Genomic DNA, 22,471 nt, shown 5'->3' on the forward strand with positions numbered 1-22,471 from the left:
ATTAAACCTATCAAGTACTTTGCTGATGTACTTGTCCTGTAAGAGAAACAACAAATGCTGCCCTCTGTCTCTTTTAATGCGCATGCCCAAAATGTGTTCAGCTGCCCCCAAATCTTTCATAGAGAAGGCTGAACTCAGCTGCCTTTTGAGAGCATTCAAAGTACTCTTATGCTCTCCTGCAATCAGCATGTCATCCGCATATAAAACCAACACAATAAGGCTGCCATCCAATCCAACTCTAAATCCAAGGATGCAGTGAGAGCAAACAAAACACGGAGCGTAGTCATCTTCACCACTGGTGAAAAGACCTCCTAGAAGTCTATGCCTTTTTTTTGTGTATAGCCCTTAGCAACTAGCCGTGCTTTATAATTGGGCTTCCCATCAATACATTTCACTTTGTAAACCCATTTATTAGGAATAGCTTTCCTATCCTTGGGTAAAGATACAAGCTCCCATGTGTTATTTGCATATAGAGACTTCATCTCTTCTTGCATAGCAAGCTTCCACTTTCTCTTGTTTTCACATGACTGTGCCTCTTTAAATGTCAGAGGCTCACCCTCATCAGTCAACAAAATGCAATCCAAAGGTGGCTGAAACCATTGTGGTTGCCTTCTGACATGTGTAGACCGTCTTACCCAATAATCTGTATTATTAGGCAGTGGGCCTACATCCTGAGGAATGTGCACACCATCACTAGGTGGCTGATTTTCAGCATTTTCTTGCTGTTGTAATCTGTTTTCAACATGTTTTTCTTCCTGTCCTATTTCATCATGCGCATCTATTTGCTGTCCATGATCTTTTGGCTGTAGCACAATAGGTTGCTGCTCATTTTCAGCATCAAAAGGGACAGAATTTTCAGCTAATGGCTGCTGAATGGCTGGCTGTTCATACTGAAATTTGACATTCTTTTTATCAAGATCACCATGTGTAGCATTTTTCAGCAACTTTGCCTCATTAAATACTGCATCTCGGCTGCGTATTATCTTCCTGTCCTGAGGAAGCCAAACTCTATAACCCATCTCTCCCTCATCTCATATCCCATGAAGATGCCCTTGATGGATTTCATGTCTAGTTTGGTCCTCTGTTCTACAGGTACATGCACAAAGGCATCACGGCCAAAGACACACAAATGGCCATATGAAGCTGGTTTGCCAGACCAAGCCTCTTCAAGAATGCCATTTTCCAATGCATGATTGGGAGAGCGATTGCATACGTGAACTGTAGATTTAAGAGCCTCTCCTCAAAACTGCTGCGGGAGATTAGTTGTGGATAGCATGCATCTGACTCTCTCACAAAGTGTGTGGTTAAATCTTTCAGCCACGTCATTTGATGCAGAATTATAAGGGGCTGTCGACTCCCTCTTAATGCCATGCATCTCACCAAACTTGTTAAATTCTTTTGAGACATATTCACCCCCATTATCTGTTTTTATGGCTTTCAACTTAAGCCCTTTTCGTGTGGTAACAAATGCATGAAACTTTTTAAAGGAATCCAACACTTTCTTTTTGCTCTTAAGTGCATACACCCAAAACTTTCTAATGAAATTATCAATGAAAGTAACAAAGTACCGTGCACCCCTATACAAATTAATAGGCATAGTGCATACATCAGAGTGTACTAGGTCAAGAGCATTAGACTTCTTAACGGCACCAGAGTAATAAGGAGAATTCACTTGTTTTCCATATAAGCAATCATTACAAAATTCGAGGCCAGAGCCTTTTACATCAAATCTCCCTAAAGAGGAGAGAACTTGAAGGCCTTTCTGGCTCATATGACCAAGTCTTTTGTGCCAAAGCTCCACCTGTGAATGGACTTCAGCCATAGCCAAGAACTTGCCAGGTAATGCTTTACAATGCAAGTAATTTAAAGTCCCCCTTTTGCTGCCTTTAACAATCAGCATAGAGCCCTTATGGACCTTGCAAGATCCACCACCAAATGTAGTAAAGTACCCTTTAGCATCAAGTTGCCCAACTGATAGTAGACTCTTCTTTATGCCAGGTATAAATTTGACATCCTGCAAAATCAGCTCTTGGCCATTTTCAAGAGCTAAGTGAATGGTGCCAACACCCTCTATCTCACATGCATAGTTATTACCCAAGTAAACCTTGCCTAGGCAACTGCAGTGTATTCAGAAAATGACTCCAAAGAGGGGGTAACATGAAAAGAAGCACCGCTGTCCACTATCCATGATTGCGACAGCCTATCATGAGCTGAAAGTAAGGCATCAATTACCTCCTTTTTGGTGATGTGCATATCACCTGTCGCTGCCATAATATCTGCATCATTAGATGAGGCTACAACAAGTATCTCTTTGGTGTCAGGAAGCTCTTCAATGACCACATTAGATGCAACATTTGCCTTTGCAACTTCTTTTGAGGAAGAGCTGTCATAATCTTTCTTATCATCTTTCTTTTTTTTACCTTGCTGTTTCTTTCTTTCTTGCTCTTTCTTGAAGTACCGGCAATCGGGATTTTTATGCCCTTTACGCCCACATTGATAGCATGTGACATCCTTTTGTTTGTCCTTGCTTTTACTTCTGCTTTTACCTTTACTGGTTGCATTACCTCTCTTTTCAAACCTGCCTCTTACATGGTAAGTTGAGCCACTGCTTTCACCACTAGACTTTCTTCTGATTTCTTCATTGAGGATTGAACCTCTAACACCAGCAAAAGTCAAAGCGGGGTTGTTGCTAAGTGACACAACCAAAGATTCCCAACTGTCAGACAAAGTCATCAATAAGAAAATAGCTTTCAATTTATCATCAAAAGCCGTCAAACCAGAGTCTTGCAACTAACTCAAAACCCCTGTGAAAGTACTCAAATGCTTAGATGCTAGCTTAGACTCATCCAACTCCATGTTCACGCATAAGATGCACTTGATTCACAGGAGTTGTATTTTCATAAGTGTCCTTAAGCTTTTTCCATATAACATAACCTGTATCGAGACACTTGATGCTTGTAAGTACATCATCAGACAATGCCATCTTAATGTATGCAATGGCCTTCTTATTAGTTCTAGCCCAATCCACATCTGTCATAGTTGCAGGCTTAGTCTCCAAGAGCGCATCTTCACAGTCCTTGAGAAACAAAATGCCTTGTATCCTATCTTTCCACAAGTCAAAGCCAGTGCCATCAAACCTCTTGATTTCAAAGAGGGATTTTGTGTCACTGCTGCTAGAAGCATTTGCAGCCATTTTTCAGCAATACACCAGAAATTCAATGTTGCAATTTATGACAGCAAAAATGAGCTGAATATTCAGCTGATTTCAGCCCAATTTTTTTTTTTCCAGCAAATAATAGCAAGATTTAGTCCAAGTACATGTACAGCAGTAGAATGAATGACTTTCAGCAGTATGACGGCAATTTCAGCATACAATAAATGCATACATCACTGCTAGATAACTCCCACTTCAGCAATATCACCATACATCTGCACCAATCCCAGATCTGCAAATGATCACTAAGATTGCTGCAACATGAATAATCAGCAATACATCAACTCAATGGGAGCTGCCCAACATGTGTATTGCATACATATGTGCTCGTATCAACTTGTGATACCCCAAAACACCAAGAATTCTTTGCAATTTCTCCAAAATCGCACAAGCGGGAGATAAAAAAGCTCAAATCACTTTGCTTATAACCACAAGATTGCTTCAGCAATATTCCCAAAGTGCATTTCACGCATTAACTTTGCCAAAATCCACAGATTTTGGCAAAAGCCCCAAAATTTCACTGACCAATTGCCCCGATTGCATTAACACATGTTCCCAAAAGCATAAAACAGGCAAAATTAGCAAAATTTCACAAAATTTTTCAAAAGCCTCAAATTTCTCGGGTCCAAATGTGCACCAATGTTAGTCAATCTGACTTAGTTGAACAAAAATTTCACCAATATAGCAAAAGCCTTAAATTTTATGGGCCTAATGTTGAGGAATTTCACTCAAATGAGTAAAATTTCAGTAAATTTGGCGAAATATACAATCCAAACGTGCACAATGTCTGCAATTTCTGACGCAGTTGCCTCAATTTTGCATGAGCAGTTTAACTTGAAAAGCTCCAATTTTCTTGGCATAAATATGCACAAATCTGAATTTTGTGCTTATGCACGCGAACCCCGTTGGGCCAAAGGGAAATCAGGGAGAATTTTGAAGAGAAAAAAAAAACGAATTTGTGGTCCCTTGAAAAAGAAATGACGTGACAGGTCCGTTGACCTGCTAGTCACGACCTGTCCTTCGGCCTGTGCAGTCATGTCACGTGATGTATTGACGCTCGTGCAGTTCCCCTTCCCCGGTCGCCCATTACGCGGCAGTCAACGGTGGCACGCCAATCGACTGTGACACGCCTATCGACTATAGCACGCTTGTAGCACGTTTGCTCGCCTGAGTCTTATCACAAAGCTATCGTCTGTCACGCACTGCCAGTCTTGGACTTGACGCTTGGACTTGTCATCTATCATGGCGTGCCAATCTTGGATCTGATGCTTGTACACGTCGCCTCAACTGTCGACTGCTGTGCAGAAGCAAGCTTCTTCTCTTGTGCAGACTTGATTTGCACTTCTTGAGAAATGCGAACATCGTTACCAACGCTCTGACACCAGTTTGAAGGGGAGAGTGCGCAATGAAGTGCGAGACAGAGGCGTGAGGAGCAAAGTTGAGAGTTCGAGAGAGTAAACGCAAAGATAGATGTGCCGTTTGTGATGTTACACAAAGAATAAAAAGAATGTATTTATATGTTAGGATAACCCTACAAATGTTACACAAAGAATAAAAAGAATGTATTTATATGTTAGGGTTATCCTGTATTTATATGTTAGGGTTACACAGGATAACCCTACAAATGTGATGTTACAAATGTTGAGCCTTTGCAAGATTCTTAGTAAGAACATTTGTAGGGTTATCCTGTGTTTTGATCTTGGTTAGTGTGACTAGACCATCATCCAAAACCCGTCTTATAAAGTGATATCTCACACCAATATGTTTAGTATGTGGATGAAACATGACATTCTTGGCCAGGCATACAACACTCTGGCTATCACATCCAAGTATAGGTGTTTTGGTGGACAGCCTATAATCCTTGACCAAACGACCAAGTCAAACAACTTATTTTGAAGCTTTAGTGGTTGAAATATATTCAGCCTCAGTGGTAGAAAGTGCTACTATCTTCTGCAATCTAGCGCATCAAGAAATGGCTCCACTATTCAAAGTAAATATGTGCCCACTAGTAGACTTGTGAGTATCCAAGTCACTTGCCATTTCTGCATCACAATACCCCTGCAGATCTAACGAACCCTTTCCATAGCAAATACATTTTCTTTGTGTGCCCTTAAGGTACTAGAAGATGCATTTCACTGCTTCCCAATGTGCTTTACTAGGATTTGACATCAACTTGCTCACAACTTTCATTGTATGAGTGATATTAGGTCTAGTAGCAACCATAGCATACATGAATGATCCACAAGCTGAAGCATAAGAAACACCCTTAATAGAGCTGGCTGCCTTATCATCTTTTGGGCAATCTGCTTTGCTAAACTTAAGGTATGGTGGTAAAGGAACACCAAGTGGCTTAGGATCTGCCATAGAAATTCGATCAAGCACTTTGTTGATGTACTTTTCTTGTGAGAGAAATAAGAGTTGTTGCTCTCTATTATTGAGAAACCCTTCACCCTTCACCCTTAGTTTGTGTTTTTGCGTTTTGCGTTTAGGGTTTGCAGCCCCAAAAAAGGGCGCCATCCTAGACTGATTGTGTCTATTTATAGGCCACTCTCTCACTCATTCTTTAGAGCTAATTCATTCAGTCCATCACCTCTTCTCTCTAGCCTCTCCACTACCCTCACACCCCTTCAGGAGGACATTGTGGTTTGTGGTTCGTGGTTCGTGGTTGTCTTCATCATCTTCCTTGTGCTATGGCACCCTTGTTTCCTTGTATCACATTCACTCCATGATTCAGAACTTCATCATTCCATTCATCAGAGTTTCTTCTTTCTTCTTTTCTCTTCTCCATGTTTGCCAAGTTCACTTAGTGTTCCTCCCCGCAAACCCTACTATCTCGCTGGTACGTCATCTTTTGACATGGTATCAGAGTTGGATCTGCTCAAACAACCGCAATGATCCTCCACTCTAGTGAAGGCAAAGACTGGTGGCAAGTTTGGCATCCACTTCTCTTTTTCTTCTGCTGCATCAAAATCTCGTTTTTGCAGGTTTTAGGTGTTTTCAGCTTGCCGTCCACACCCCTTTTGCAGAGGACATCGGAGTTTCAGTTGTCCCTTGCTGTTATCTACAGTTTGGCACCTGTTTCGAGCCTTCCACCCGCAGTTTGCAGCTGTTTACAGCAGAACGACTGTTGTTGATCACTCTCCATTTAGAAAACAATCTCGTTTTTGCAGATTTCAGGTATTTCAGCTTGCTACCCACACTCCAAACATCGCTGTCCAAGCTGACCATTGCTGTCTACAACAGTTTGGCGCATGTTTCCAACCTATCACACACTATTCGGAGCTGATTTCAGCATATTGACGGCTGCTGCTGTTTTTTCCTGCGTTTTTAGTCTTTCTCTCTCCTGCAGCCTACGTTTTTAGTCTCTCTCCTCACTTGTGTTTTTAGTCTTTCTCTCTCTTGTGGTCTACGTTTTTAGTCTCTCCTCATTTGCGTTTTTAGTCTCTCTCTTCCTTGCAGCCTGCGTTTGCTGTTTTCTCTCTCCTGCAGTCTGCGTTTTTCTACTGGTTGCAACCTCTTACTGCTGATCGTATCCTCCTCCCACTGACAGCTTACTTCCAGCCTAGCCCTTGAGGCGGACATTGTAGTTTATGGTTCGTGGCTGACCTTTTCCTTCTTCAACAAGGCACACTGGTACCCATGGCTTATTTACCAACAGATGACTAGACTATTGGGTGTTTCTACTGTGGCATCATCGGACACACCACTGAAGATTGTCGACTTCGACCTTTGCTCCTCACCCCCCCAGAGTATATGCGTCTTCCACCAGACACTCCTTGTGTCACCTCTTCTTTTTGGGTCACAAAGATTGTTCTGCATTGGCTATCAAAGTACTATGCTCAAGGCAATAAGATGCATCCGATGTGTACTAAGTCCTTTTGAGCACATGGAGGATCGATTGGCGCTTCGACCTCTTGGAGATTGTCGCAATGCCAATAGTAGTCTTCTCCCACTTATTTTCAGGTACAGTGGCTTCCACGACTTACGGATCTACAGTCCGCTCCATTGAGAGACAGTGATTGTTTGATACCGTCTCCTTGTCAGTCCACTCCTTCGAGAGACAGTGGTTGCTCAACTCCTTCCTCTTCTTCGGCTACCTAGTCCGCTCCACTGAGAGATAATGACTGTTGCCTATCTCTTGCTAAGTTGTAGGTAGGTGTAACTAACTAAGTATAATAAGTGATAAGTCAACAGCCATGTGAGGATCATAATGACCAGCGACATGCTAATTGTAGATGTGTGGACCCATCGAGCCAGGTGATCCATCATCAATGTCTGCACATGTTGAGTTTGCTATCTCAACGGTTTGTTAGGAGGGGCTATGGATAGGCTAGTGAGGTAAGTCCTTGCAAAGAATGGAACACATGTAAAGGAATTGTGCTTGCCAACTCTATGAAGAGAAAAGACTTGTTGGAGTGCAATCCCAAGTAGATTACACAAGTTGCAAACAATTGGAAGGAGACCCTTCCATGCACCTCTATTCCATCTTGGGGGAAAATGTAGCATTGCATCTCCATCTCACTCTTCTCTCGTAGTTTGCATTTTTGCGTTTTTGTGTTTTGCATTTAGGGTTTCTAGCCCTAAAAAGGGCCACCATCCTAGACTGACTGTGCCTATTTATAGGCCACTCTCTCACTCATTCTTTATGGTTGATCCATTTAGTTTGTCACCTCTTCTCTCCAGTCTCTCCACTACCCTCACACTCCTTCAGGAGGACATTGTGGTTCGTGGTCCATGGTTGTCTTCATCATCTTCCTTGTGCTACGACACCCTTGGTCCCTTGTATCACATTCACTCCATGATTTAGAACCTCATCATTCCATTCATTAGAGTTTCTTCTCTCTTCTCTTCTCTTCTCCATGTTTGCCAAGTTCACTTAGTGTTCCTCCCCGCAAAACCTACTGTCTTGTTGGTACGTCATCTTTTGACATCTATCTCTCGTTACACGCATGCCCAAAATGTGTTTAGTTGGACCCAAGTTCTTCATGGAAAATGCTTAATTCAGTTGCCTTTTCAATGTGTTAACCTGGCTCTTATGCTTACCAGCAATAAGCATATCATCCACATAAAGCACAAGTGTTATAAGGTTTCCATCATCAGCCTTCTTTATATATAAGCAGTGATTTGCATTGCTTCTTTTAAACCCATGTGAAGGCATGAAGGCATCAAACTTTTTATACCATTGTCTAGGAGCCTGTTTAAACCATACAAGCTTCTCTTAAGCCTACACACCAAGGACTCCTTTTTTGGCATAACAAAGCCCTCTGGCTATTTCATGTACAACTCTTCTTCTAAATCACTATGCAGAAACGCAGTTCTAACATCCACCTGATCAAGAGCAATATCCCATAGATGCTACGATAGCAAACAATATCCGAAGAGTGGTCATTTTGACAACATGTGAAAAGACTTCTTGAAAGTCAGTCCCTCTTTTTGTGTATAGCCCTTAGCCACAAGCTTGGCTTTGTATTTGGATTTGCTATCGACACACTTGATTTTATAGACCCGTTTGTTAGGAATAGCTTTTCTATCTTTGGGCAACGGAACCAAATCCCAAGTACCATTCTGATACAATGACTTAATTTCTTCTTGCATAGCGAGCTCCCATTTTTTCTTTAACTCACTTAAAAATGCCTCTTTATATGTGAGAGACTCACTCTCATCTGTGAGTAAAATGCAATCCAAAGAGGGATCAAACCTTTGTATAGGTCTCCTAACATGTGTAGAGCTTCTCACCCAATCGCCTTGAGTTTCTCTTGAAGTGCATAAGCATGGTAAGTCCTTTGATATCAATCAAGATATCATCTGTGATAGCCATTTTAATGTAAGTAATGGCTTTCTTATTCATTTTAGCCCAATCCTCATCTGACAAAGCAATATGCTTATGTTCTAACAAAGCATCATCACAATCCTTCAGTAAAAGTATACCTTACATACAATCTTTCCAGAGATCAAAGCCATTGCTATCAAATTTACGAATCTCAAAAAGATTCTTTGTGTCAGATGTAGATGCTTTGCCAGCCATCTTCAGCAATAAAAGATTGCAATAAAATGCTGAATACTTTTAGCCAATAGCAAGGTTGCTGAATATAACAGCAAGTATACACACTTTGTACTTTCACTGTCAAGGCACAAATTGGCTCAAAATGCATCACCGATGCGAAAAGCCCCAAATTTTTTTGCAATAAATCTACCCCAGTTGCATTAATTCATCATCCTGAGTGTAAAATACGGGCAAATGTTGCAGAAATTTCACAAATTCTGCAAAACCTCCAAATTTTGGGGTCCAATTGTGCACAAATTATAGTGAAATTGGCTCAGCTGAGCAAAATTTCACTTGTGTAAGAAAAGCCCCAATTTTTTGAAGCAAATATACACAATGTTTGCAATTTCTAGGTCAGATGTCACTGTTTTGCATGACCAGCATCAAATTCGGGAAAAGCCCCAAAAATTTTAGGCACAAATCTGCACAGATTTGGGTCTTGTGCTTACACGCGTGAACCCTTGTTAATGAAGAAAGAGCGTGCTTGCTGGAAGGAATTAAAAATGTCAAAAAATTGACGAACGTCCCAGCTGTTGACCTGCTGCCCGTTGCCTGCTAGGACTGTGTCGTTGATTGCGTGTCTGTCAAATGTGCCACCCGCTGTTGTTCGACCTGCCTGTAACTAACCCCGTCAGCTTGTCGCCTGTCCTGCTAGCTACAGTTCGTGCCTGTTGGTTGCTCCCGACAGTTGACTCTTGTAGAAACCTGCCGCACCTGCTCGTCCCTTCACACTTGTTGTCATGATTGCCACACCTATTGGTCAGATTGACCATTGATTGAATATGACTACCTGTCCTGGTCGTCGAGAACACAAACTTGTTTGCCAATGCTTTGATACCAGTTTGAAGAGTGCAAGAGGAAGCACTTAGGAAGTGCGTGTGTCAATCGAGTTGTATTCAACTGTGCAGTGCACTAAGAGTGAAGAGTTGAGAGATGGGTGTGTACTAGTGTGGTACACACAAAGAATAAAAGAATGTATTTATACTTAGGGTACGATACACTTATATCCGCAAGGGTGTGTTCACATGTGTAAATAAATATAAACTCGGGAATAGCGTAAGGGCCTTTCAACCCAACAAAAATGAATGTTACCCTTATTCTTTGTTATCTTTACTTATATATGATTGTATAGTATGTACATATACCCGCTTGGCTATAGGCCATTAGCCTTTACTCCATCATCTATGTAGGACTCAAAGTTGATACATGTGCACACACAGAGGCATGGCACATGCATGCGCAGTGTGCATGTGCACATAAACTTGTACTAAAACACAAGGGTCAATCAATGGATTGATGAATGCAGACTTATTGTATGGTACATCAGTCTGCAAGATGTTACTAAGGGTCGGGGATATCTGTCAGCTTGCAAGATAGCACTAGGGCTTTGGGATACCAGCGTTAAGGCTGAACAGTAGGTCCTTTTTGACAGGGAATGATTGAATGCAGTTTTAAGTGCATGCAATGCTTTGCAGCCAAAAAAGCGCTGCTTTTTGTGGTCTCTAGATTCTAGTTGCATAGTACCTTGAAATGCTGTTTCAAGCAGTCCAAAATGGACCAGCTGTTTCCTCCTGAAATGGGACCGTCGAAACAGCATTTTGAGCAGTCCACCGTATGGCCAGAAACATGGTTATATAGGATGTTTTTGGGTCATTTTTTTTCCTTCTCCCTTGCATTTGTGGTCCTACATTTTCTTCTCTATGACTCCTACTTGCTCCCTCTTCCTACTCGCAAATTAATGATAAGACATCTGTAACATGCAAAATACCCAAAAAACCTGCATTTGCTGTAGATAGCCGCTTGAATAGTGAAATTAGCTACAAGTTCGTGATAGAAACGATGTAGATGGGCTGCTTGGAGGAGATTAGCCATTGCTTGCACAAAAATGGCTGCATTTGTTGAGAATGCTGATGTAGACTGTTGCGAAGCTGTTGTGGACTGTCGCCTGCATCAAGAACAGTTGCGTTTCAGCAAAATGTTGATGTGACTGGTTACGGTTGCAGTCTAGGATGGCCACCTCAGCTCCGGTGACCTCAGTGTCCTCTTGTTTGGTGAAGATACCATGTGAGAGTGCGTGATGGAAGGGCACCAAAGCAGAGAGAGAGGAAGAGAGAGACAACACGAAGAAGAAGGAAGAAATCTGCACTGACTGAAGATGAATGCTAAATACAACAGTGTGGACTGATCAGTCCCTACAGGCAGCCAAAAGTGTAAGTGAGGGCACCAGATCAGGATGAGAATGATGATAGAAGCAACACTAAAGACGGACGAGTATGCTGGAGACGAAGTGTGCAAATCAGCAACCTGCAGAAAAGAATGAGTTTGTCCAGCCTGCCCAACAACTATAAATAGCTGAAATATGTCAAACTGGCCAACCAGCATTTGGGGCCAAAAAATGGGCCGACTTGCCTATAAAGTCTTGCTGACGGCGATAAATGCAGTCCAAGTGCACTGGTAGATGGCAGAAATGATAGTGTGGCAGTACGGAAGCTGACGTGGCAGTACAGATGTTGAGGTGAAGTTGCAGCGTGAAAAGGGATAGAAAAATGATTGGAAGTTTGGAAAACCTAGAAAGCCCATAAGAAAAGCACACTAAACTGTTAGAGCTCCTATGTCTCCGGAGACTGATAGGAGCTCACAGCCAGGAGATGACAGATTGACAAGTCCTAAGATAGGCTGGCTAACAGAAGGTTTGTTGGAGGAAACCTAAGTTGTCTTGGGAGCAGGTGGTTGAAGATACAACATCCATCCTCCATGATGGAAACTGCTGTAGTTTCCTGATCATAAAGAGACCTGGCACTTTGGTACCATGTTAGAAGCATGTGTGATAGGAAAGTAGAGCGACGTAATTCATAGATATGAATCATGACAACGGAATGTAGGAAGGTTCAAGGTAATGCATAGGTTTGAATCATGAGAGGCAATGGCACAACATAGATGAAGGTGTGGAGTCTGGATGAGAGAGACCAGCTCACATGGAGATTGTGGAGGACAGCCTCCAACTTGCCCCAGGATAGGATGGCTCAATATGTAGATGAAGCTGACAAGTTACTAACGTGACTGCCAGGACTGACCAATAAAGTGGCTGAAGTTGTGCAATTGATTGAATGGACAAAATGAATAAAACAAGTTGCAATGGCCTTGCTGACTCAATTATGGGGATCTTAGGTAGGAGATAATCACATAGACTAACTGCTAACAAGGGGAAGTGGTGTGGAGCTCTCTATGGCTTTGGTTGTTTGATAGCACCTTCCTTATTCTGCAGATTTCTTCATAACTATGTGTTCACACGTATTCTGAGTATTGTAAGCACTTTGACAACAGGCAAAAAGTATGTTAGTCGATGACTCCCTGTATACTAGCATGGTCGGTTAATTTTTTTGTTGTGTGTGATTGTAAATGCTTTGATAATTTGGTTCCAGGAATTGCTTGTTTTTTCCATTGAGCCTGTAAACTCTGTAAACATAAATCAATTGCTCGTTAATCCTGTTGGTTGTGTGACCTCCTACAAAAGTGTAGGATTTTCATTTAAAAATTTGATTTTTGACTTTTTGGCAGATTTCATATGTTTGGGTTGTCTCTTCAGGTAGGTCTGCAATATTTAGCTGGTGATATTGTGGGTGGTAATGCCCGCTGTGTAGCAATGCTCTTGGCCTTCCGTGAAATTATTTGTGCATACTCCACTCCAAAAGAGAAAACACTAGTAAGGGACTTGACAGCCAAGATCAACAGCAATGTGTCTTTTTTAACAACATGCCGGCCTTTGTCAATCAGCATGGGAAATGCTATCAGATTTTTAAAAACAAGGATTGCGAAGCTGCCTATGAACCTGTCTGAAGCAGATGCAAAGTCCAGGCTGACATCAGAAATTGATCGCTTCATACAGGAGAAGATAACGTATGCAGACAAGGAAATAACAAAGTATGCAGTGATGAAGATAAAGGATGGAGATGTGATACTGACTTATGCTTCTTCGTGTGTTGTGGAGATGATATTGCTTCATGCCTTTGAGCTTGGCCGAAAGTTCAGGGTAGTGATAGTAGATTCTCGGCCAAGGCTTGAAGGAAAAGGCTTACTTAGAAGATTGTTGGGTAGAGGTATCAGCTGTACATACACTCATATAAATGCTGTCTCATACATCATGCAAGAGGTCACAAAGGTTTTCCTTGGAGCATCATCAATATTGTCAAATGGGACTGTCTACTCCAGAGTGGGCACAGCTTGTATTGCTATGGTGGCACATGCTTTCCATGTTCCTGTTCTAATTTGCTGTGAAACTTACAAGTTCCATGAGAGAGTGCAATTGGATTCCATCTGCTCAAATGAACTTGGTATGTAAGCCTGGTTCTGCACGTTCTTTGATTCAATTTTGTGACATGCTGTCTTCATCCTTACACATTCCTATGTTGATTGCGTGCTGTGAGTATTTTACATGGGAGAACGGTTTTCATGAAAGGAAGTTTTTTGGATACTGGGGTTGTGAGGAGAATAGCTTCATGAAAGGAAATATTTCTGGAATACTGGGGTTGTGCTGATTTCATCTTGCCACATAGAGCTCTATTTCGGGTTCTGTTTCTGGCGTTATGTGCATGTGCATCTTCTGTTGTAGATTTTAGGTAGCATTGAAACCATTTGTTTGAGACTAACACTGGAATATGAATTGCACAAGTGATGATGGAAACGTGGCCTAGTGCAAAGATCCTTCCATCACAGTTAGGTTCTTTTTTGTTTTGTTTTTTGTGTTTTGGTGGTTTCTGGGCGGGGGCAGTGTGTTTATAATTTCTTGGGATACAGATGACATTTCTGGTTGTATAGCCTGCTGCTCTAAGTGGGGAGATGGGCTGAACAGAACTTAGGAATAATGCTTCAGTGGTGGTTTGTATCATATGGTCTATATTGAGTGTGTGTACTTGAGCACTGGCTCGTTCTCTGAGGAATCCCATTAACTTGATAGTGATTCTGTCTGTAGGGTATGATTATACTAAGTTAACATTCAACTCAATGTATTGCATGTTTTTTTGCAGGCGACCCTGATGCTCTTGTCAAGGTATCAGGAAGAAATGATTTGAATGAACTACGTGGATGGGATCAAAGTAAACATCTGCAACTTCTGAATCTCACGTAAGTATCTTTCTGTCCGTGTTGATTGAAATCTGAAAACATGCTTGGTGGAGTGAGCTTACCTGATTTCAGTGGTACTTTAAATGTGAATATGCTACTTTGTGGACTAAGGGTTGTTTTCGTGCAGTTATGATGCGACGCCTGCTGACTATGTCTCTATGATTGTTACTGAGCTAGGGATGGTAAGCAACTTGTTCTTTTCTGCTCCATTCAGAGGGTTGAAATATGGCTGGCTTGAGCAGTTGGTATTTTGTTCATACAACATACTCATGCATCAGTGTTTGCACACTTGAAGCTTTGATATGCTCGTAATCAAAACTAATTGTGGGATATCTGTAGGTTCCTCCAACGAGCGTCCCTGTGATACTCAGAGAATATAGGAAGGAACCTTTACTTTGAGAGGTTTTCCTGATTTTTTAAGGAACTGCTATTCAATTTTTCTTTGATGGGAAGGTTGGTCCCATTCTGATTGTGGCTTCTTGCCATCTTCCATGACAGTTTTTTAAAAAAAGAAGAAAATATTTTGAGGGTCACATTGCAACTTCGTCAATCCCCATTCGATATTTGTTAAGTTGCATCTTTGCTGAGTGGAGTCTGCTTCTGTCTTGAGGTTGGAATGCAATCTAACATTCAGTTGAGGATTTGAAGGTGTAGCTGTTTCTGAGGCACAATTTTCTAAGCTTATGTTGGCTGACTACTAGTAAGGCACAAATATGAATCAAGCAATCGTTCACGTATCTACAACTAAATAGTCCTGTATGAGTTAATTCATTCCCTCTCCCACCACCACCACCACCACCACCACCCCCCCCCCCCCCCCCCCGCCAAAAAAAAAAAGAGAAAAAAAAACCCACTTTTAGCGACAACAGAAATCAGCTTATGTGTTTTTTACGGACTGCTGTCTGGTAATTGGAGAAAGCCAACAATGATGCTATCCCCTGAACCTTTTAGGGCTTGTCCAAGTTGGAGCTTGTGCTTGCACGAGCCACTTTGTATGTAACATGAGATATCTCTGCTGCTACTGATACAGTGTGGGGTTTTCAATTAAGGGTCTAATTTTATCTAACCTGATTTGCTGGGCCCTGTCACCATAAGATGCTGTGTCTATTTGGTGCTGAAAAGCTTTGCTATTTGTCCCAAAGTTAATTCTGTTAGTTAATCTTTGTATGATACCGACAACCCTGCAAAGGGGGCTGGTGAGGTGTGTCATTTGCTAACAGCGTGCGCTTTTAGGAATCATTTTTAAAGGTGAAAAAGTGTTTTGCCAAAGAAACTTGATAATCCATAATTTGATTTCTCTGAATAATAGGTGCGAGTTCTTTTTGCTAGACTTGCCCAAGTCTATTTCGGCAGAATTTTATGAGATATTTGTTTGCTGTAATGGTGTTGTGAATTTTTCTCAGTATGGCTGCTATTTCCACCTTGACTCTCCTCACCTGGTGCTTTTCTTGACTTCTGAGTTTATGCCCAATGGCAATCTTCGCTCTGACCTTGAAGCAAACCTGAGCTGCCCTGAAGCCATCTATCGTGCATGTGGTTCTTCCAAGCCGTAGGACTGGAAGTTGAGGGCCAAGGGGGGTTAATGATCAAGGACCCTTAGTTTTGTGCTGGGCTTTGGGTCTGCTTGGATCATGGAGACAGGTCATTGAAGAGATCGGACATCTTGAATCTTTTTAACTTCTGGTCATTGGTTCACTGCTTGCTAGTCAACTCAAGCAATCATGCTACTACTTCAGCAGAGTTTGATATACACCAGTAAACACAAGATCTCTTACTTTTCTTGGTTGCTGTCTCTCTGCAAGTGTGATTGTTAGAGCATAACCAGTTGAAAATGGATTCTGGCTTTCTGTTTGACATTGTTCTACCTTCCTCTGTTCAATGATTCTGTTGGGAGTATATATCCTAGACATCCTGTTGGTGGCAAATCCCTCGTGTATCTTGTGCTTAAGAAATTCTCATAAACTTAAATGTACTTCAAGCAACCAATTTTCATGGGCGAGCCTGACTATAATGAGCATTATACAAAGTTTGAGTCCTGCTTCAGGAAGTAGTTTGTTCTTGGGTTCCCCTTCAGACAATGCAGACTTCTGGTTGTTGGGAGGCAGAAGGAAGAGAAATATGAAGGTGGTGGTTGTGAGGATGTCTAGGGTTTGCAAACATGACTGGCACTGAACTAAGAAAAGGGACTAAATGAAGAAACGCAATAATGAAAGGGGACTAAATGATTGTGGAATGAAATTAAACAACTAAATCGAGTATTGAGGTGTGGACAAATGTATGTTTGAGTGGGGGCTGTTCAATAGTTAGTTGCCACCCCTTGTGGAAGCGAGTGTAGGGAGTGCTGTAGTGTCATCTTTTGACTTTTACTCCAGTCTATCAAACCACCGATGCTTGATATTAGACATTGGGAAAGGTGGTGTTGGTTTGAAATGGAACACTGGAGTTGAGACAGCAATCTTCAAGGTGGGGTTGAGCCCTTAAACTAAATGTAGTTAGTAGAGATTAAAATGCAGGTGGCAAGGCTTGAAACATAGTTACGTATGAAGCCAAGGCAAGAAACATAGGTGTGTATGATGGTCACAACCATTTGTGGTTGGCAAGTGAAAGGACACACTAGATGCTAGCAAGCTAGTGACACTTTGAGACAGACAATAATATGATGGTAGGAGTTTGATGGAGGCAATGATAACGGGTGACAATTCGGAGAGATGGTATTGATGTGAGATTATAGGGATGGAAGTGGCAAGAGTAGAGTAGTAATTTTGTCTTGTAGGGTTTAAAGTTAGTATCCTATGCAAGTTTTAGAAAGTTGCTCTTAATGAAGTTGTTCTAGGAATTTAATGAGTGAGATAGGAATGATTTTAGTTTTTTAAAAAGTTATCCCGTAAGTCTATACTAGGCTTTGAAGGTAGATTAAAATAGGCATTTTCTCTTAATTCAAATAGTCACCATCCCAAGAGGCTAAAGCATTAAACCACAAGTGTCATCAATGTTGATTGAATGCCTAAAGGGGATCCCAAGGGTTGCCTTTGAGTTGCATAAAGTCCACACTAGTGAAAAGAAGGCATCACATAAAAAAGATGGGATGGCTAACCATTTCGGAAATTGAAAGATCTTTCAATATTCCTTTTGATGTCCATAGTAATTTCATTTCTCTCTTAGTGTTTTCATTGAGTTCCTTGGAGGAACTCCAGTTTCTTGAAGGAGGTCTTTTAAGTTCCTTGAAGAAGCTCTTTGGGTTTCTTTCTCTACACATTATTCACGCTTTCATTTTTTATACACGGCATCCACAAAGAATCCTTCTCATCCCATAAACTCTTGCATTGTCTATAACAAAAGTGCAAATGGAAATTAGGAGCCCAAAATCTTTGGCATAAATGGTTGGGTTACCATGTTGCCATCTTGCAAGGGCTCCTACAAGGTGAAAAAAGGAAATGAGAGGATGTAAAATACAATTGGAAGGGATTAGGAAAATAAATCATGGATCTTGATGGTGGAGGAGGAGCTAAAGTTTGCTGCGATGTGGAGAGTTTTACTTAGAATATTCTAAGCAAAAACCCCTCACCTAAAAGGTCTATGTAAGAGAATTAGGTTCCATGGTAACATCAAGGGGTTTGGAAAGGGATGTTGAAGTCAAATATAATAATGAGAAGCCAAAACTTGAATGTACCATGTAAAAAAAGCAACCATGGATGTTAATGTTGGAGTAGTTAAAGTCCACTAAGGTTCTCAAAGATTGATATAGGAGAAGTAAAAGCACTTTAGCTTAAATAGTCATTGCAAATCAAGAGATATGGTAGCTTCAATGGTGCCTAAAGACTTGGTCTTGAAAGGGAAAGCCTTTATGATCATTAAAGGAGGGTTGAACTAGAGCATAGAGCCACCAAGGGAAGCCAAGAAATCTTTCCTCTTGCCTAGTAAGAAGTGATGTATTCCTACAAGGTAGCTTGAATTGAAATTCAAGCCCGACATGCAAGTAAGTGAAATACATACATCAATGGTGCTTAAAGCTAGGCCTTGGAAGGCGATGCTTTCATGATGATTGAAGAAGTAGGGCTCAACTATGAGAGAGTATGGAGATAGCAAGGGAAGCCAAGAAATCATGCCTCTTAGCCTAGTGAGAAGTGATGGATTCAGACGGGTTTGCCGTTAATTAAAATACACGCCTCTGACATGTATGTACTTTGTGAGAGATGTGAGCTTTCATACTAGTATCTTGTATTGAGATGTTTGGTGTTGAGGTAGATATGCAAAGCAAATCGATGATGGTTATATAGTGGAAGGCGGGTCATCTTTCGTATGAATGAAACTCAAGATGGTTGCATGCAATGTGTGCCTTGTTATGAGGTGACACATGCTTTTGCGAAACATGTAGAATGAAGTGAGGACCTTTTGAATAGAGGCTTCACATAGCTCTAGATAAAACAAACTTCTGCTCCATAGGTAATAGATGCTTCTACACAACTTCTAGATACAAATGAGAGTCATTTGAGTAGCAGCTTGAAGCTCATCCAAAGATAGCTCCACATTTTCATAGCCCACATTCTTGCAAGGTGTACTTCGCTCTAGAGTGTTGATAAAACTAGACAAACATGTCATTTTTATTAGTGTAATCGTGAAGGGTGTGTTCATGTGACGTCCCCTAAAATTATGGCCACCCTCACAACTCTATCTTGTTTCAACTCAACTTTTGTTTTCATACTTAATTTATGTAAATAAATTTTGAGATACTAATAGTATTGACCACACTTCAGAGTTACATACGCATGCATTCACACTCACCACCTTGCTTATTCTTTACGGATTCCTTTTCTAAGGTTGTTTATTTAATTACCTCTCTTATAAAGTCCTTGGTTTAAAGGGTTGTTTTGTAATACTTGGAAACTTTTAGCATTTCTTGTGTGTTAAATGTTCTTTGCATTTCATTCTTCATATTTGCATCCTCCTTGTTTCTTTATACTTGCATATTGAGCATAGGGCATCCTTACTATATGATGATTTATTAGGTATGGTGTAAAGAATTGACCTAGCTATCATGCATGGTAGCCATGAAATGCGTTTCACCAAGGTTGAAATGTGAAACATGTTTCACTGTTGAAATGTTTCAATATGTAACGCTTCACACATCAATTTCACTTCAAGGAAAAATAAATATATTTATTAAAATGGTAAAATTTATGTATTTTAGATGTGTTATTTTGTCATTTCATGTGGCGTGTCACTTTGTATGTATCTAGGTGTGTAATGTTTCACGATGAAACACAAGGTTTTGAGAGAAACATTTTAGGGGCGAAACATTTTCGCGTTTACCTTGCCTTCATGTGTAATTTGATTAATCCTCTTCACTTTATCTCTTGGCCTAATGCCGTAGCCTTGATGGCGATATGCTTTTCGTTAATATACTCGAGAGAGCTTGCATCAATGAGTCATGTTGCCATATCAAACCATTGATTGGCACATCATCAATTCATGAATTATCTTCTCATCAAGTTGCTTAGATCTAAGGGTCATGACTTGCTAATGATCAAAAAGAAAAAAAGATGTGGCTAAAGATAAAGAAATCCCAAGGAAAATAGAAATTGTGTTACAATAGTCTAGTTATCAATCGGAGTAGTTCAATACACTACAAGTATGAAACCCCTCACCATAGATTTTTGCTGCTTGGTCAAATTTTACCTTTTTTGGATGAAGAGGTGGATTGAGGGCATTGTGTAACTCCTTCACAAAGAGATTTCGATTTTCTAGTAATTTCTTGTGCTAATTAGATGTGAAAAATAACCCTTTCCTTAATTTAAGCATGCATCCACATTTTTGTCTCTCTTTGCAGATGAACTACCAATAACTCCATGCTTTATTTTGTTAATAAATTGATAAGTTGTAACAACTATAGAGTAAGGAACAAAAAACTAAATAAATATGATGATGTTAATAATAGTAATAATAATAACCTAAGTTTTTGCATGCAATAGTGTGAATTAACAATTAGAGGTAGCATCTAGTGTGCTTTTTTGATGAATATGAGCAACTAATATCCTAGATTTGATAAGCCATGACTTCAATAGCCACTAACATTATTTAATGACATCAACTTTGTAAGCTTAAAGTAGTAGCTAATGGGAGAGCCATAGCTTGCCAAAGAAGCATAAACAGTGTAGTCTTCTAGGAAGAATGAGCATGTAGCTCATTGAAGATAGAGAGCATCCCACAACAATAGATATGCTTGATAGAGTACATAATAGACAAGCAATAACTTTGACAGAGAGCATCAAACTACAACTCAATAGCTCCACATGAGTTAGAATAGTAGTTCCATAGAGACATAGCTTGTCAAAGAAGCATAAACAATGTAGTCTTCTAGGAAGGTAGCTCATTGAAGATTGAGAGCATCCCACAACAATAGATACGCTTGATAGAGTACATAATAGACAATCAATAACTTTGATAGAGCGCAACAAACTACAACTCAATAGCTCCACATTAGTTAGAATAGTAGCTCCATAGCCACAAAAAATGGTAGATCTGATAGAGACAACCTTGAAGCATTTATTACTCTACCACCAATGGCAGTGAGCTTGAAGAGGTGGGCAACATGAGCTCAAGGATCCATACCTATCATTACCCTAAGATACCGTGTTGAGATGTTCGATGGAGAATGAGAGGGAGAGAAAGTACTCTAAGTACAACTAAAATAGAATGAAAGTATAACGATAAAGAGTTTTAGGCTTACACACAAGTGGTTTAGGGTACTGGATTTGGATAGTGATTTTGATAGGTGCCTTTCTATTAGTGATTTCTAGGTGGATAAGGTTGGTGGCTAAAGGTGGATTCATACATTGCAATTGGTGTAGGGAGACTCTCCCTTTATTGATGGATACAAACCATAAGATAAATCAAATGAAATCTAATGTGCCTTTTGTGCATCCCCTAAAATACATATCATGGGTTTGTGTTTTGACAATTATGTACATAAAAATTTGTTTCTTTTTCTCAATTTCTGAGAAAAGAGTAGTTTGTGAGATTAAATTGGAATCATGGCTAGTTTAGAAGATACACCATATCCTATATGAGTTTATTCAAACCATCATAATACTAAAATTTGGAAATCATAGCCACTTTAGAAACATACAATACATCCTCAATTAGTTTAGTGGGGCCATTACTATGCTTGACTAGAATATTGTCCTCTCATAGAAAACAAGATTGTTCATTGTCACCATATATAATCTTACCACGGGTAAGTTTCAACTTCAACAACAATATCCTATGCTTACTACTGTGCCTTCTAATGTCATTCTCTACACCTTGATTAGATGATTGTGACCTAACAAAACCTACAGTATGAGATGTCTCAATGCAACAAATGCAACAATTAATCTCATTCAAATTTAAGAATTGCACTCTCTCATTAAAAGGCAAGAGCCTAACGATGATTAGAAATGGTCATGTACAGTCTCATAAGTTTGTTTAGCCTTGGCAATATGACTTGCAATCATTATTTCAAGCATTTTTATCTCTAGGATGAGAGGGGTTTAATCGAATATGGAATATACATAATAATGATTGCCATGATATTCCCCTCTTTAGCCATGGCCTTTAAATTGGTAATTGTTATGGGTCCAACCTTTCTATATCCCCCTTTGAGCTTACACGTCAATCCTCTTAAGGGGGGGGGGTCATGGGTTTAAGGGCTATGCAAGTCATAAAAGCATGTAGATGAATAAGAGCTAGGTGAAGTGGAAGTACATCTAGCTCACTTTTATGATGATCGGCTTTCTTAGTGGTTATGTGCTTGATTTTGTGACGTTTGCTATTGCGATCATAGTCTTTGCTCTTGACACAAAGTCCCCTTTCGTGGAAGATGGGGCATACTTAGCAGATTCAATCAGTTAGCAACCTCTCAATATAGGTAACATTCAAGTTAACAAAAAATATGATACTAACAAAAATAAATGAGGGCCAAATTCAAATCTTCTTTTTCATATGGCATAATTACTCCTTTATCTTGGATTAAACATAAGAAATGAAAAGTCAATATTGTGCCATATTGACTACTACTCATTGTGAAATTATGTAGCTTTAGGTGTATTTTTGTG

The 22,471-nt window shown here is 40.3% G+C and overlaps 1 protein-coding gene across 2 annotated transcripts in view; it reads left to right on the forward strand.

Annotated features, from left to right (window-relative positions):
- LOC148017771 (NagB/RpiA/CoA transferase-like superfamily protein) overlaps positions 1 to 15,199 on the forward strand; it is a 49,083-nt gene extending 33,884 nt beyond the window's left edge. Inside the window, exons 4-7 of one of the 2 annotated variants that reach the window (XM_087661177.1) lie at positions 12,844 to 13,588; positions 14,282 to 14,378; positions 14,506 to 14,560; positions 14,718 to 15,199. In XM_087661177.1, coding sequence (XP_087517303.1) covers positions 12,844 to 13,588; positions 14,282 to 14,378; positions 14,506 to 14,560; positions 14,718 to 14,777 — 957 coding nt within the window. In that variant the 3' untranslated portion in view covers positions 14,778 to 15,199. The remainder of the gene's footprint in view (positions 1 to 12,843; positions 13,589 to 14,281; positions 14,379 to 14,505; positions 14,561 to 14,717) is intronic. The other variant, XM_087661176.1, reaches the window with a different exon arrangement.
- Positions 15,200 to 22,471: the final 7,272 nt, after the last annotated feature.

The sequence above is a fragment of the Lygodium microphyllum genome, chromosome 21 (genome assembly GCF_053477565.2).
Source record: "Lygodium microphyllum isolate KBCC chromosome 21, Lygodium_microphyllum_v1.1.10, whole genome shotgun sequence".
Lineage (NCBI taxonomy): Eukaryota > Viridiplantae > Streptophyta > Polypodiopsida > Schizaeales > Lygodiaceae > Lygodium > Lygodium microphyllum.